We start from the raw sequence: 13,088 nt of genomic DNA, 5'->3' as shown, positions 1-13,088 counted from the left end.
CCAAGGAGACTCTATGCTGAATGTGGAGCCCAATGCAGGGCTTGATCCCAAGACCCAAGCCGAAACCAAGAGTCACACACCTAACCATCTGTGCCACCCAGGCACCCCTGGGTGTCAAGGTTTTTAAGATGTCCTCATGTGACTGACCTGCAGCCAGGGTGAGAACTACTGTTCCAGCAGCTTTGCTTTACTAGTAAAAGTAAAACTATGAAAATATCTTCAGTCCTGATGGAAATTCATTTGGAAGAGGGGAACAGATCTGTCACTTTGGACTTTATAAATGCTGTTTATTGCTGTAGAAGTTCTCTAAATTCTCTAGTTTACTAAGGAAGCTCATGATACTTATAAATACAGGTAATTGAATGTGTATAGTAGGGATCTTCCAGATCATAGAAAAAGCAGGTGCTAAATAAAATCAGCTTATCTATCATGGTCCAGTTTGTAATGATAGACAATCTTTTCCCTCTTAAACTCTAAAATGAATTTCCAGCTTAGCCATGGAAGGTGTTAAGCTATAATACTGGCTAAATTTTAAGATATGCCAAACTTTATCAGAGAAGCATTTTGAAATATGATTACACACAGAATTTCCTTTCTTCGTGCATTCAACAAATGGAAATAAAGTTGCAAGAAACTCTTCTGACCCTAGGGTGTTGATGCTTAATAGCTGGATTCAAGAGGACAGGCTACATATGCACCATGAGGACTCGAAGAATGGGCTAAATAATAAAAGAGGATGGCAATTTTCCCCAGGGCAAATAAAGAATTGATTGATTTTGATATTTCACATATTTACAGACTTAACCACTACACTCTTCTAATCATTGTCAGAAAATGACATCCTAGAAACAATGAATTCCAATTCAGTTTTTGAAAGAGGATATGAAGATAGATGTAGGGGCACCTGGGTGGCTCAGCAGTTGAGCACCTGCCTTTAGCCCAGGGCATGATCCTGGAGTCCCAGGATCGAGTCCGCATCCAGCTCCCTGCATGGAGCCTGCTTCTCTCTCTGCCTGTGTCTCTCATGAATAAATAAATAAAATCTTAAAAAAGAAAAAGAAGATAGATGTAGGTTTTCCAGGAAGGAGTTCCTGTAGATGAATGTGTGCTAATGCCATGGAAGAAAGGATCCACCAGTGTCGGGAGATTAATTTGTGCAACAAATAGAGGGGAGAGTGGGAGAAAATTAAAGTAGCCTTGTAGGAGGGCTCCTTCTTTCTTTGTTTCTTTTATTTTCTAAAGCAGATTTTGCTTATGTAATGAAAGACTGTCTCTGAGCCATCTAGTCTGCTCATTTTTGAGGGCTGAATGACACTCCCCATCAAGATCACCAAGAGGAGTGTTTTAGATAATCTCCTGAATCAGAGCTGAATGGCAGTGGTAATTTAGAGTGTTGTGTTTGTGGAGAATGCTCAGTGAAGGAAATCAGGCATCAATTGCATTAGAACATATCCACCTGGATGAGAAATTTCAGCTAATGCCTCTGATTTTCTTTCCGGTTTCTTTTTGGTTAAGGGCTCAGATTCTGGAAGCAAACTGCCTGGGATTGAATCTTGATTTCATGATTTATGGACAGGATCCTTTTGGAGACATTACTTAGATTTCTGTGCCTCGATGTCCTCATCTGCAAAATAGCGATAAATAATAGTGCCTACCTCCTAGGAGTTTTCCAGATCTAATTAGTCAGTACATGGAAAGCAAGAAATTCACAGTCTGCTTATTACTACTATTATAATCACTAAGTTACTGTAATGGCTACAATAGGAACAGAATTATTCTTAACAAAAAGAATGCAAACAAAGAAAACTCAAGTTTAGATATTAGAGCAAACTCTATAATTACAACAGCCTTGAGACATTAGAACATGTGCCACAGAAAGCTAGGGCCTTCAAATATTGATACAAAAGAAAAAGACTACTTTGTAGAAAAATCACTTTATTATGGTGGATGTGCAAACTGCTGTGATTATTTAATGTGAACGGCTCAGTGAGTTTTGAGATAAATATATATCTGTGAAACTATCACCTCATCAAGACCACAGACTTCTGTCACCTCCTAAAGTTTCTTCCTGCCCTGTTTATTATTATTTTTCTTGTGTAATAAGAAAATTTAACATAAGATCTACACTCTCAGCAAACTTTGAGTATGCAGTACAGCATGCTTAGCTATAAATCTCTGCTGCATAGTAGATCTATAGAACTTACTTACTTGCAGAGCTGAAATTTGTACCCTTTGACCACTGCCTCCCATCCCTTCCACCCCAAGTTCCTGGAAACCACAATTCTACTCTCTGCTTCTATGAGTTTGATTATTTTAGATTCCATGTATAAGGTAGATCATATAGTATTTGTTTTTATGTGTCTGGCTTATTTAATTTAGCATAATTTTCACCAGGTCTATCCATGTTGCCACAAATGGCAGGATTTCTTTCTTTTTTAAAGCCTGAATAATATTCCATTGTGTGTATGTATATACACACTCTATACCACATTTTCTTTATCCATTCATCCATTGGTGGACATTTGTGGGTTTTTTTTTTTTACATATCTTGGCTATTGTAAATAATGCTGCAGTGAACATGAGAGTGCAGATATCTTCGAGATATTGATTTCATTTCCTTTGGATATATACTGAGAAATGGAATTGCTGGATTATATGATAGTTCTATTTTTAGCTTTTTGAGGAACTTCCATACTGTTTCCCAGATTGGCTGCATCAATTTGAATTCCCACCAACAGGAGTTCCCTTTTCTCCACATCCTTGCCAACATTTTTTTTTTTTTTAAATAATAGCCACTCTAGCAGGTATGAGGTGATATCTCATTGTGGTTTTTATTGGCACTTCTCCAATGATTAGTGGTGTTGAGCACCTTTTTATAATCCTGTTGGTAGTTTGTATGTCTTCTTTGGAGAAATGTCTATTTCAGTTCTATGTCCATTTTAAATCAGGTTATTTGCTTTTCTGTTATTGAGTTATATGATTTCCTTATATATTTTAGATATTAACCCCTTATCAGATACATGATTTGCATATTTTTTTCCATTCTGTATGTTGCCTTTTCATTTTTCCTTCTCTGTGCAGGAAGTTTTTTGGTTTGTTTTGGGTTTGTTTTTGTTTGTTGTTGTTGTTTTTAGTTCGAATTAGTTTGACATAATCTCACTCATTTATTTTTGGTTCTATTGCTTGTGCATTTGGTATCATATCCAAAAAAAATTATTGCCAAGGCCAGTATCAAGAAGCTTTTCCCTTACGTTATCTTCTAGAAATTTTATGGTTTTATTTACATTAAGTCTTTAATCCATTTTCAGTTGATTTTTATGTATGGTGTAAGATAAAGGCCTAATTTCATTCTTTTGCATGTGGATACCCCATTTTCCCAGCACCATTTATTGAAGAACTTATTCTTTCCCCAATTTCTATTTGTGGTACCCTTATTGAAGATTTCTTGACTAGCATATGTGTGGGTTTATTTATGGCCTCTGTCTTCCATTCCATTGGAATATGTGTCTGTTTTTTATGCCAGCATCAGACTGTTTTGATTATTATTGCTTTGTAATACAATTTGATATCAGGAAGTGTGATGCTTCCAGCTTTGTTCTTGCTTAAGATTACTTTAACTGCTCAGTCTTTTGTGGTTCCATATGAATTTAAGGTTTCTTTCTTTCTTTCTTTCTTTCTTTCTTTCTTTCTTTCTTTCTTCTTTCTTTCTCTCTTCCTTTCTTCTTTCTTTCTTTTTTTTATTTCCTTCCTTTTTTCTTTCTTTCTTTCCTTCTTTTTTTTTTTATTTTTTTGAGAGAGATAAAGTGAGTTCAGGGTGGGGAGGAGCAGAGGGAGAGGAAGAGAGAGAATCTTAAGCAGGCTCCACACTCAGTGTGGACACAGAGCTCAATATCACAATCCTGAGATCATGACCTGAGCCGAAATCAAGAGTTGTACATTTAACTAACTTAGCCACCCAGGAACCCCTGAGAATTATTTTTTTCTATTGCATTGAAAAGTGCCATTGGGTTTTGATAGAGGTTGCACTGAATTTGTACATAGTTTTGTGTAGTATAGACATTTTAACAATGTTATTTTTCCTGATCCATGAACATATGATATCTTTCTATTTATTTGTATCTTCTTAAATTCCTTTTATTTCAATGTTTTACAGTTATCAGTATACAGATATTTTATATTTATTTAAAGATTTATTTCTAAGTGTTTTATTCTTTTTGTTGATAACATAAAAGGTATTGTTTTATTTGTTTTTCAGATAGCTTATTGTTAGTGTATAGAAATGCAGCTGATTTTTGTATATTGATTTTGAATTCTTTTTTTATAAAGATTTTATTTATTCATTCATGATATATATATCATGATACATATATATCATTCATTCATATATATATATATATATATATATATATGAGAGAGAGAGAGAGAGAGAGAGAGAGGCAGAGACACAGGCAGAGGGAGAAGCAGGCTCCCATGCTGGGAGCCCGACATGGGACTCGACCCCGGGACTCCAGAATTTCGTGCTGGGCCAAAGGCAGGCGCTGAACTGCTGAGCCACCCAGGGATCCCCTGATTTTGAATTCTACAACTTTACTGAATTCGTTTTTTCTAATAGTGTCTTAGTGGAGTTTTAGGGTTTGTTATACATAAGATTGTGTTATCTCCAAACAATTTTAAGTCTGATTTGGATGCCTTTTATTTCTTTTCTTGCCTAAGTGCTCTGGCTAAGACTTCCAGTACTATGTTGAATAAAACTGGTGAGAGTGAGTATCTTTGCCTTGTTCCTGATGTTAGAGGAAAAGTTTTCAATCTTTCACTGTTGAGCAGTGTGTTCCTCTGGGCTGTCATATATGGCCTTTATTACACTGAGATACATTCCTTCTATACTGACCATGTTGAGAATTTTAATCCTGAATACATGTTGGATTTTTGTCAAAGGCTTCCTATTGAGGTGATCTTATGATTTTTAATCTTTCATTTTATTAATGTGACATATCACATTGTTTGATTTGTGAGCCATACTTGCATCCCAGGGATAAATCTCACTTGATTATGATATATGATTCTTTTTGTGTACTATTGAATTTGGTTTGCTAGTGTAGTAGGACTTTTGTATGTCTGTTCATCAGAGATATTGTGGTGCCCTTTCTGGTTTTGCTATCAGGGTAATTCTGGCTTGTAAAATGAGTTTGGAAGTGTACCTTCTTCAACTTTTGAAAAAGCTTGCAATAGATTGATATCCTTTTTAAATGCTTGATCAAACTCACCAGTGAAACAATCTGGCACTTGGTTTTTCTTTGTAGTAGTCTTGTTTTTTTTTTTTTTCCTTATGTAGTCTCAATCTATCTGTTATTAGTCTATTATATTTTTTAATTTCCTTGTAATTCAGTCTTATAGGTTGTATGTTCTAGGAATTTATCAATTTCTTCTAGCTTATCCAATTTGTTGGCATGTAATTGTGTATAGTAGTCTTTTATGATCCTTTGTATTTTGTGTTATCAGTTTTAATATCTTTTCTTTCATTTAGTCTTATATCTTTTTTTTCTTAGTCTAAGAGTTTGGATTTATCTTTTCAAAAAACCAAATTCTTTTTTCTACTATTTTTCTGGTCTCTACTTCATTTATTTCTGTTCTGTTCTTTATTATTCCCTTCCTTCTACTAACTTTGGACTTTGTTCTTTTTTTTTTTTTTAGTTCCTTAATATGTAAAGTTAGGTTATTTATTTGAGTTTTTTTTTTTTAATGTAGGTGGTTATCACTATAAACTTCACTAAGAATGGCTTTTGCTACATCCCATAGTTTTGGTATATTGTATTTCTTTTGTCATTCAACTCAAGCATTTATATATATATATATATATATAATAATTGTATATACTTATATACAAGTATATAAGTATATATATACATATATATATATATATACTTAATAATTGTTACATTCTTTTGATGACTTGGCTCTTTTATCATTATATTGTCATTTATGACAGTTTCTAAGTTGAAGCCAGTTTTCTCTGATATAAGTATAGCTACTTCTGTTCTCTTTTGATTTATATTCACATGGAATATATTTTTCTATTCTCACTTTCAACCTATGTGTGTCATTAAAGCTAAAGATGCACTCTTTTTCCTGAAAGAGAACATTTAATAGAAATGGTACATGTTGACTTGAATTTCCTTGATGATTGCCTCAGTACTCTCTTTTCTCTTTGTTGGTATAATCTTAGCTTCATTGGCATATCTGGAGGATATTTCTAACTCTAACACTGAATGCTTTCCAAGGTCTTGTAAAAGTAGCTGTAGTTTATTTTGCCCATTCAGCAAATATTTATTGAGCTCCTACTACATGAAAGACAATTTGTTCAAGAGGAAGCTGATTAAACATCAGCTCTTATATTGCCTTACTTATCTTAGCAGATTGCTCTTCCATAATAACTACTGTAATCAGTATCCATTTTCAAGGGTTTCCATGTGGTATTCATTTATTCACTTATTCAACAATTTGTACTCCTGAAGTACCTCATGTTCTTATTTAAGGATTTATATTCCTTAAGTATCTTATGTTCTTGCCACCCTATGTAGCAAGGATTATATATTGGATAAAGCAAGCTGGGTATCCACGCTATGGTAGTTTGATTCTGGATGGAGAGAAAAATGTCAGGAAGGGTAAGATATTTTTGCAGAAGAGCTTCTGTCTAGCTTCTGTCATTATATAATGATTTTAAAATAAGGTAAATATAATATATATGGAGAAAATAAGTTGCAAGGGTGAGGACTATTCAAATGGATCAGACTCTGTATGAATGTCTCTGATGTGGCTTTTAAGCTGAGGCCAACCTCGAGAAAGAGACAATGTTGAAATATACAAAAGTTAAGCATGGAAAAGACAAAACAAAACTAGATGTGTTCCCTATCTTCACTAGATTCAATAGACAAATCAAATCTAGATTAGTATGTTTTTTAAATTCAGATTTTTTCAATGTGTACCTGTCAAAAGCTGTTTAATAAATGCTTTTTTATCAATGATAATAATGATGATTTTTTAAAAATGATTTTAACTCTTAGTATTCCCATAAACACTAAAAGCAGAAATTAAAAGAGATGCTTGCTTGTTTCTAATAGTCTTCATGTAATAGTACTTTAAACAATTATTTATTTTTTTTTTTAGAGAATCAAAAAATTGAGTTATTCTGGAAGTTTGTGTTTACTAATGAAAGGTTTGATCTGGTATCTAGTTGATAAAAGATATATTTATAAGATAATCATCTTTATTGGCCAAAATGATTATATTCTTTCTTTTTTACAGTATGCCTAATTGAAATTCTAAGATGATATATTTTGTTTTTACTAAGAGATATTTGACCAAAATCACATTAAAATATTTAGAAAACACAAATAGAGCTGTTTCACTACTTAAAAAAATATCTTGTTCTATTTTTGAAGTGGATTTTCCCAGTATCAGGAGAAAATATTGTCATTATAAAAATTTTATTCTTATTATTTTTCATGATTACTTTACCTGTAAAGAAGGATCAGGACAAAGAGTTTGCCTGGTCTGTGCTCAATGACTGCTCAGAGGGAAGGGGGAAAATGTGGGCTGGCTGATGCTTGGGGAGAAAGGGAGCCCCCCACAGTGGTGAGCAGGCTCTCAATGAAGTGTCATAAAAGTGCTTATCCTGGGTCTCTGTTCTTTTTGATCTCTGCTCTTTCCAATATGAAGGTCATTACAAAGGGAATACTATCAATCAAAGAGAAGCAGAGCAAATAACACAATTTTCCAAGTCAAGTAATCATATAAAATATTTGTTTTGTCTGTTGCATAGTGTTGTTAAAATGAAAAATCTGTTTCATTTATGAATTTTCTTGATGATGGTGCTAATGAGCATGATTTTCTTCCTCCTTTTTCTCCTTTTCCTTATTCTGTTTTTTTCTTTCCTTTTCTTCCTCTTTCTCCTTCTCCAAAAGTTTACTCATGTCTCAACAACACCCTCTAGTCAATCAATTCCATTAAGTCACAATTCCTGGGTCATATTTAAAGATTTATTTATTTATTTATTTATTTATTTATTTATTTATTATAGAGAGAGAGAGAGGCAGAGACACAGGCAGAGGAAGAAGCAGGCTCCATGCAGAAAGCCCAACATGGGACTCGGTCCTGGATCTCAGGATCACGCCCTGGGCTGAAGGCAGTGCTAAACCACTGAGCCACCCATGCTGCCCAAACACACTTTATGTAAATTTTTACTGACCCGAATAGTACTTTCTTGTAAATCACTTGATTTTTTCATACAAGTTGGTTTTTGTTAAATTGAATGGCTAGATTTGAAATATTTAGTCACTTATTACAAATAGATACTAGCTTTTATTGGCAGAGCCATAGGTCTGGGAGAATTGTTAATTAATGGAAATGCAAGTAAGGCTTAATGCTATAAATTACCAATTTAGCTCTTCTGAAAGTCATCCATATCAAACTGGTTTCCACAACTACATAATTTATATTGCTAGCTAGCTTTATGTATTCCATAGCATTGTATACATTACCAATAAATGGTGACTTTCTAGCTTCATTGATCTAAGCACAGATAGTCTGGTTAATATATACAGCATCCATTCCTAATTTGGTGGGCTGTTTCAGGTACTGTCATCTTACCATAATTGGACTTTTGTACCCAAACATATTAAAACTCACTTTTAGAATATTTTGCAGCCACAATAATAAGAATAGATTTTCTTTTTGTGCTTCTGTTTGTTTTGTTCACCTTGTTTAGATGTGGATGTCATCGAGTGCTCCTTGCAATTCCCAGATGATGATTACTCCTGGTGGGACCTCTTCATGAAGATCTGTGTCTTCATCTTTGCCTTTGTGATCCCTGTCCTCATCATCATCATCTGCTACACCCTGATGATCCTACGTTTGAAGAGTGTCCGACTCCTTTCTGGCTCCCGAGAGAAAGATCGCAACCTTCGTCGGATCACCAGGCTGGTCCTTGTGGTGGTGGCAGTCTTTATCATCTGTTGGACACCCATTCACATTTTCATCCTTGTGGAAGCTCTGGGGAATGCCTCTCACAGCACAGCTGCCCTCTCCAGCTATTACTTCTGCATTGCCTTGGGTTACACCAACAGCAGTCTGAACCCCATTCTCTATGCCTTTCTTGATGAAAACTTCAAGCGGTGTTTCAGGGACTTCTGCTTTCCAATTAAGATGAGGATGGAGCGACAGAGCACTAGTAGAGTCAGAAATACAGTTCAGGATCCTGCTTACATGAGGGATGTTGATGGGCTAAATAAACCAGTATGACTAGTCGTGGAGATGTCTTCTTACAGTTCTTCAGGAAGAGAAGAGTTTAATGATCTCGGGTTAACTCAGATTAGTACTGAAGTCTAACATGGAAAGATAGAATTTTTAACTAACTTTTAGAAATCTCATGGTCTGAAGTCATAAGATGCAGACTGGGTCTGCCACCCAGGTCAGTGGAAGCATCAAGGTTGTAAGGATGGAGTACAAAAGAATCGAGTAAGCAAATACAGCCCCTTTCTAAGGCAGGGAAGAAAGGCGGACTCTCAGTTCCTTTGATGAACAAAGAAACAAGCCTTTTTCTTCTGGTCACCTAGATTTAGTTCAGGACCCATCTGCTGTGGCTTTCCCATGCAATGTGGTTCCAAAAGCTCTGTTTAGAAAAAAGGACAAGAAAAAAAATATTGGTTTTAGAGCTTAGTGGGCATCTCATCCAGATGCTTTACATTGATAACAACACCCTGAATAAAAACAAACACCATTTCCAGGGCACATGTCCAGCTCACTTTATGCTATGTGGACACACATGTAGTGTGTCTGTGTGGTGACAATTCTGGTTTAGATATGGCTTGGACCTACACCTTAGGTGTCTGATGTTCATGTATAATAGGAAATTATCTTGATATTTATGAAGTTATTTAAACATGCAAAGGGTGGTTTCCAACATAGCTTAATTTCTTAAAAGGCACAGTTTGTTTTGCAGCATGCTATTCAGATACATAATTTCATAATAACGCATGTCCTTATGTCAAGAAATATAAAGTGATTCAAATATCATTGAAAGTATCTATAGTTTCATCTGTAAATAATAGGATACATGCAAATAAAGACTGGGCTTGCCTCTCATATGGGCACTTTCCCGAGGACACACTAACAATATCCCCTGAGTTACTGACAGTTGATGTGGAAACATTTTGTGGCAACTGAGCTTCTCTCTGGGAATCAGCCAGGCGTTGTCTCTTTCAGACACTAAGCACCAGTTAGTCCTTCAGTGGTGCTCCTAACTCATGTGTTAATCAATCATGAAATATTTCACTCATTCCCAGGTTGTTAACTTGGCAGAATCTAATTTATATGCAGCATCTCTTCATGAATATATAGCTGTTACCAAATTCTCTCTATCCTTGGATGGAGGGCGTTTGACTCATGTTGATCTTGGGCTAGGATTTTGTCACTTTTGGCAGAAAGTAGAAATGTTCCTAATCGTGGGCTGAACAAGGACATTATGTCACCCGTGGTGCTTGGACATACCTTGCACTGTATTCTGAAGAGCATTCCAGTTGAGGATAATGCCATGAGCAGCATATTTAGGATAATTTGTCTAAAACTTCCAGATGATATATTAATTTCCTCATCTTTCTCCTGAAACTTATGATTTCAGAGGTAATGGCTTTTTTCCTGTAATTTACCTGGGCAGAAAAAAGAGATAATTTAGAAATAACACCAGTCTCTTCTCTTCTTTAAGCCTATATGTTCTCAGGGCAGCACCCTCTGGAATTTAATGGGAAAATCAAATGTATAGACCTACCTACTCATAGACATCATTACACCTATAATTTATGTTCGCTGTGTACTTTCTATCTTGTGTGTTCTTTCTCTTCTTTTGGAAACAAACCTTGCATTGAAGGCTTCATATGCGGCTTAAGAATTTTACTATGATGATGTTTGTCTACATTCCAGATTTTCATGGCACCTAACAGATGACTTAAGGCAGAAAGGCAGGGTTCTTCTGAATGAACCCAAAGTGCTCTTTTGAGCATTTCTTAAATTCCACTGATTTTCTTTGGTGTTCTTGTATTCTTATAACTAATGTAGATAGGAATGGCTTTAAATATTGGTTGGCATTCACCTCATGGTTATAAATCTTGGCTATCACACAGAAGGGATATTTATACAGAGAGTAATTTCAGGTACAAGCCATACTGATGTGAGAAATATAAAAATCTCTTTATTGAACAGTAAGACCCAAAGGATTTTTTTGAAGGATTCTTATGCAGTGCAAAAATATACAATTGTGAAATGGAATTATAGTAATTATAGTAATGGATTCTCTTTCAGTTAGCACCCCATGTACCCTTATGGCATTTGTTGCCATTATTGGAGTCTGAACTTTAGCCAGATTATCCTGCATGTCTTTGTATCTAAGTTTGCAGCCCAAGGAGAGAGAGAAGTAGCTCTGAGTGCCCATGAGAGATGTTCTAAGTTTCTCTATTATTGTGAACACCAATTTCTTCAAACTGGAAGGGGAGAGAGGGTGGCTTTGTAATTTCAGGGCACTGCTTTAAGGAATGAAAAAGTGAATGATATATGTTAGAGAAAATACCACTTACAAAGTATTCATTTGTCAAAAGTGTGTATGTTTGCACACATGCACATGCACGTGTAAGTGAGTGTATGTGGCTATGTGTGCATAAAATGTATGTGTGCTTGTGTGATCATGTAGGCATTCATATGTGAAATTGTGAGCGAATGTTTTTCTGTATATGCATTATGTATGTGCATGCATGTATGTGTGTGAATATATGTGTGAGATTGTGTATGTATATGTGAATACACATGTTTGAACATGTGAGTATGCATGAGTATTTGTGTGTGATCATGTATGCATGTATGCATGAGTATGACTATATGTGTGTGCATGTGTGTGATTATGTGTGCATATGCATGCATGTGTGTGTGAGATTATGTTTGTCTGTGTCCCATGTCTTGATATTCCTGCTGTCTCATCACAGCAAGGAGGGCACACTGTTTGCTGTGTCTTTTTGAGACCAGAACTGTGTGTATCTAACCTCAAGATCAACTCGACATAAATTCCATATTCCCACCCTGATGACTTCTGGAAGCTAAGATCTAGTGAGGGATAGTAAAAAGATACAGAGAAAGGTAGCAGCCATACAGGAGGCAGCAATGAGGATGAAAACACATAATTCTAACTCGGGGGAGACTGGCATTAATGTCTCAGAAATACCGTTAAAAGTCTAAGAGCGTCCCCTATGCAAAGAGGTTAAGTCAAAACTCAAAGCATAATGCTAAAAAAGAAACACAGTTTGGGAAGGTAGTTTTGAAAAAAAAATCAAGGAATATTCATATAAATCTTAAGAAAGTGGTTCTATTCTATGATGCAAATACAAGTTACTAAATATATAGAGCCATTATTGGACAATTTATAGATGTTTCATCTAGTATAATGAGATGAATAACTGGAATAAAAGGAATACGTTGGCTGGATCTAAATTAGACCTTCTTAAAAAGAAAACTCTGATAAGGCTGTAAGTCCATCCAATGAGATTTGTTTTCTAAACAAGAGCTGTTTGGAAGAATCAGTATAAATATGAAAATCCCATTCCCAAAGGGCATAAACCTGTTTGCTCTTAGGCAGTTTTCTTCTCTGAAACAAAAGTATACTCATATATTCTTTATTGTGTATTATTTTTATCTTGAACTTTTGGAAGATGACAACTATGCATTGTATATAAGATTGTGTATCTTGCAGTAAAATAAAAATTGCACCTGCTCCAAACACAGTGTTGATTACTGTGGTAGATCATTTATTCTTTAATGGCTTTGATGATGCTGCACTTCAGCAAGAACAATGTTAACTGTTTTTAATTTTGAGTTTCTCAAAATTAAAAACAGTCTCTTTGATTTTCATCCATGAAAATGTCGTGGATAATTAATGGAATGGAACAAAACATGTAAGAATCTAAACCATGATCTTAAATTCCAAAACCTACCAATCACTAAGGAAAATTCACATCTTTCCACAGTTATGCTGTCAAGATCCATAATCAATG

The 13,088-nt window shown here is 35.1% G+C and overlaps 1 protein-coding gene across 2 annotated transcripts in view; it reads left to right on the top strand.

Moving 5' to 3' along the window:
• OPRK1 (opioid receptor kappa 1) overlaps nt 1–12,818 on the top strand; it is a 30,162-nt gene extending 17,344 nt beyond the window's left edge. For both annotated transcript variants that reach the window (XM_025477732.3, XM_035708350.2), the window contains one exon: nt 8,765–12,818. In XM_025477732.3, the coding sequence (XP_025333517.1) occupies nt 8,765–9,297 (533 nt within the window). In that variant the 3' untranslated portion in view covers nt 9,298–12,818. The remainder of the gene's footprint in view (nt 1–8,764) is intronic.
• Nucleotides 12,819–13,088: the final 270 nt, after the last annotated feature.

This window comes from Canis lupus, chromosome 29, assembly GCF_003254725.2.
Source record: "Canis lupus dingo isolate Sandy chromosome 29, ASM325472v2, whole genome shotgun sequence".
NCBI classification, from domain to species: Eukaryota; Metazoa; Chordata; class Mammalia; order Carnivora; family Canidae; genus Canis; species Canis lupus.
Note: the sequence above shows the minus strand (reverse complement) of the source record. Positions and strands in the feature narration are given on the sequence as shown.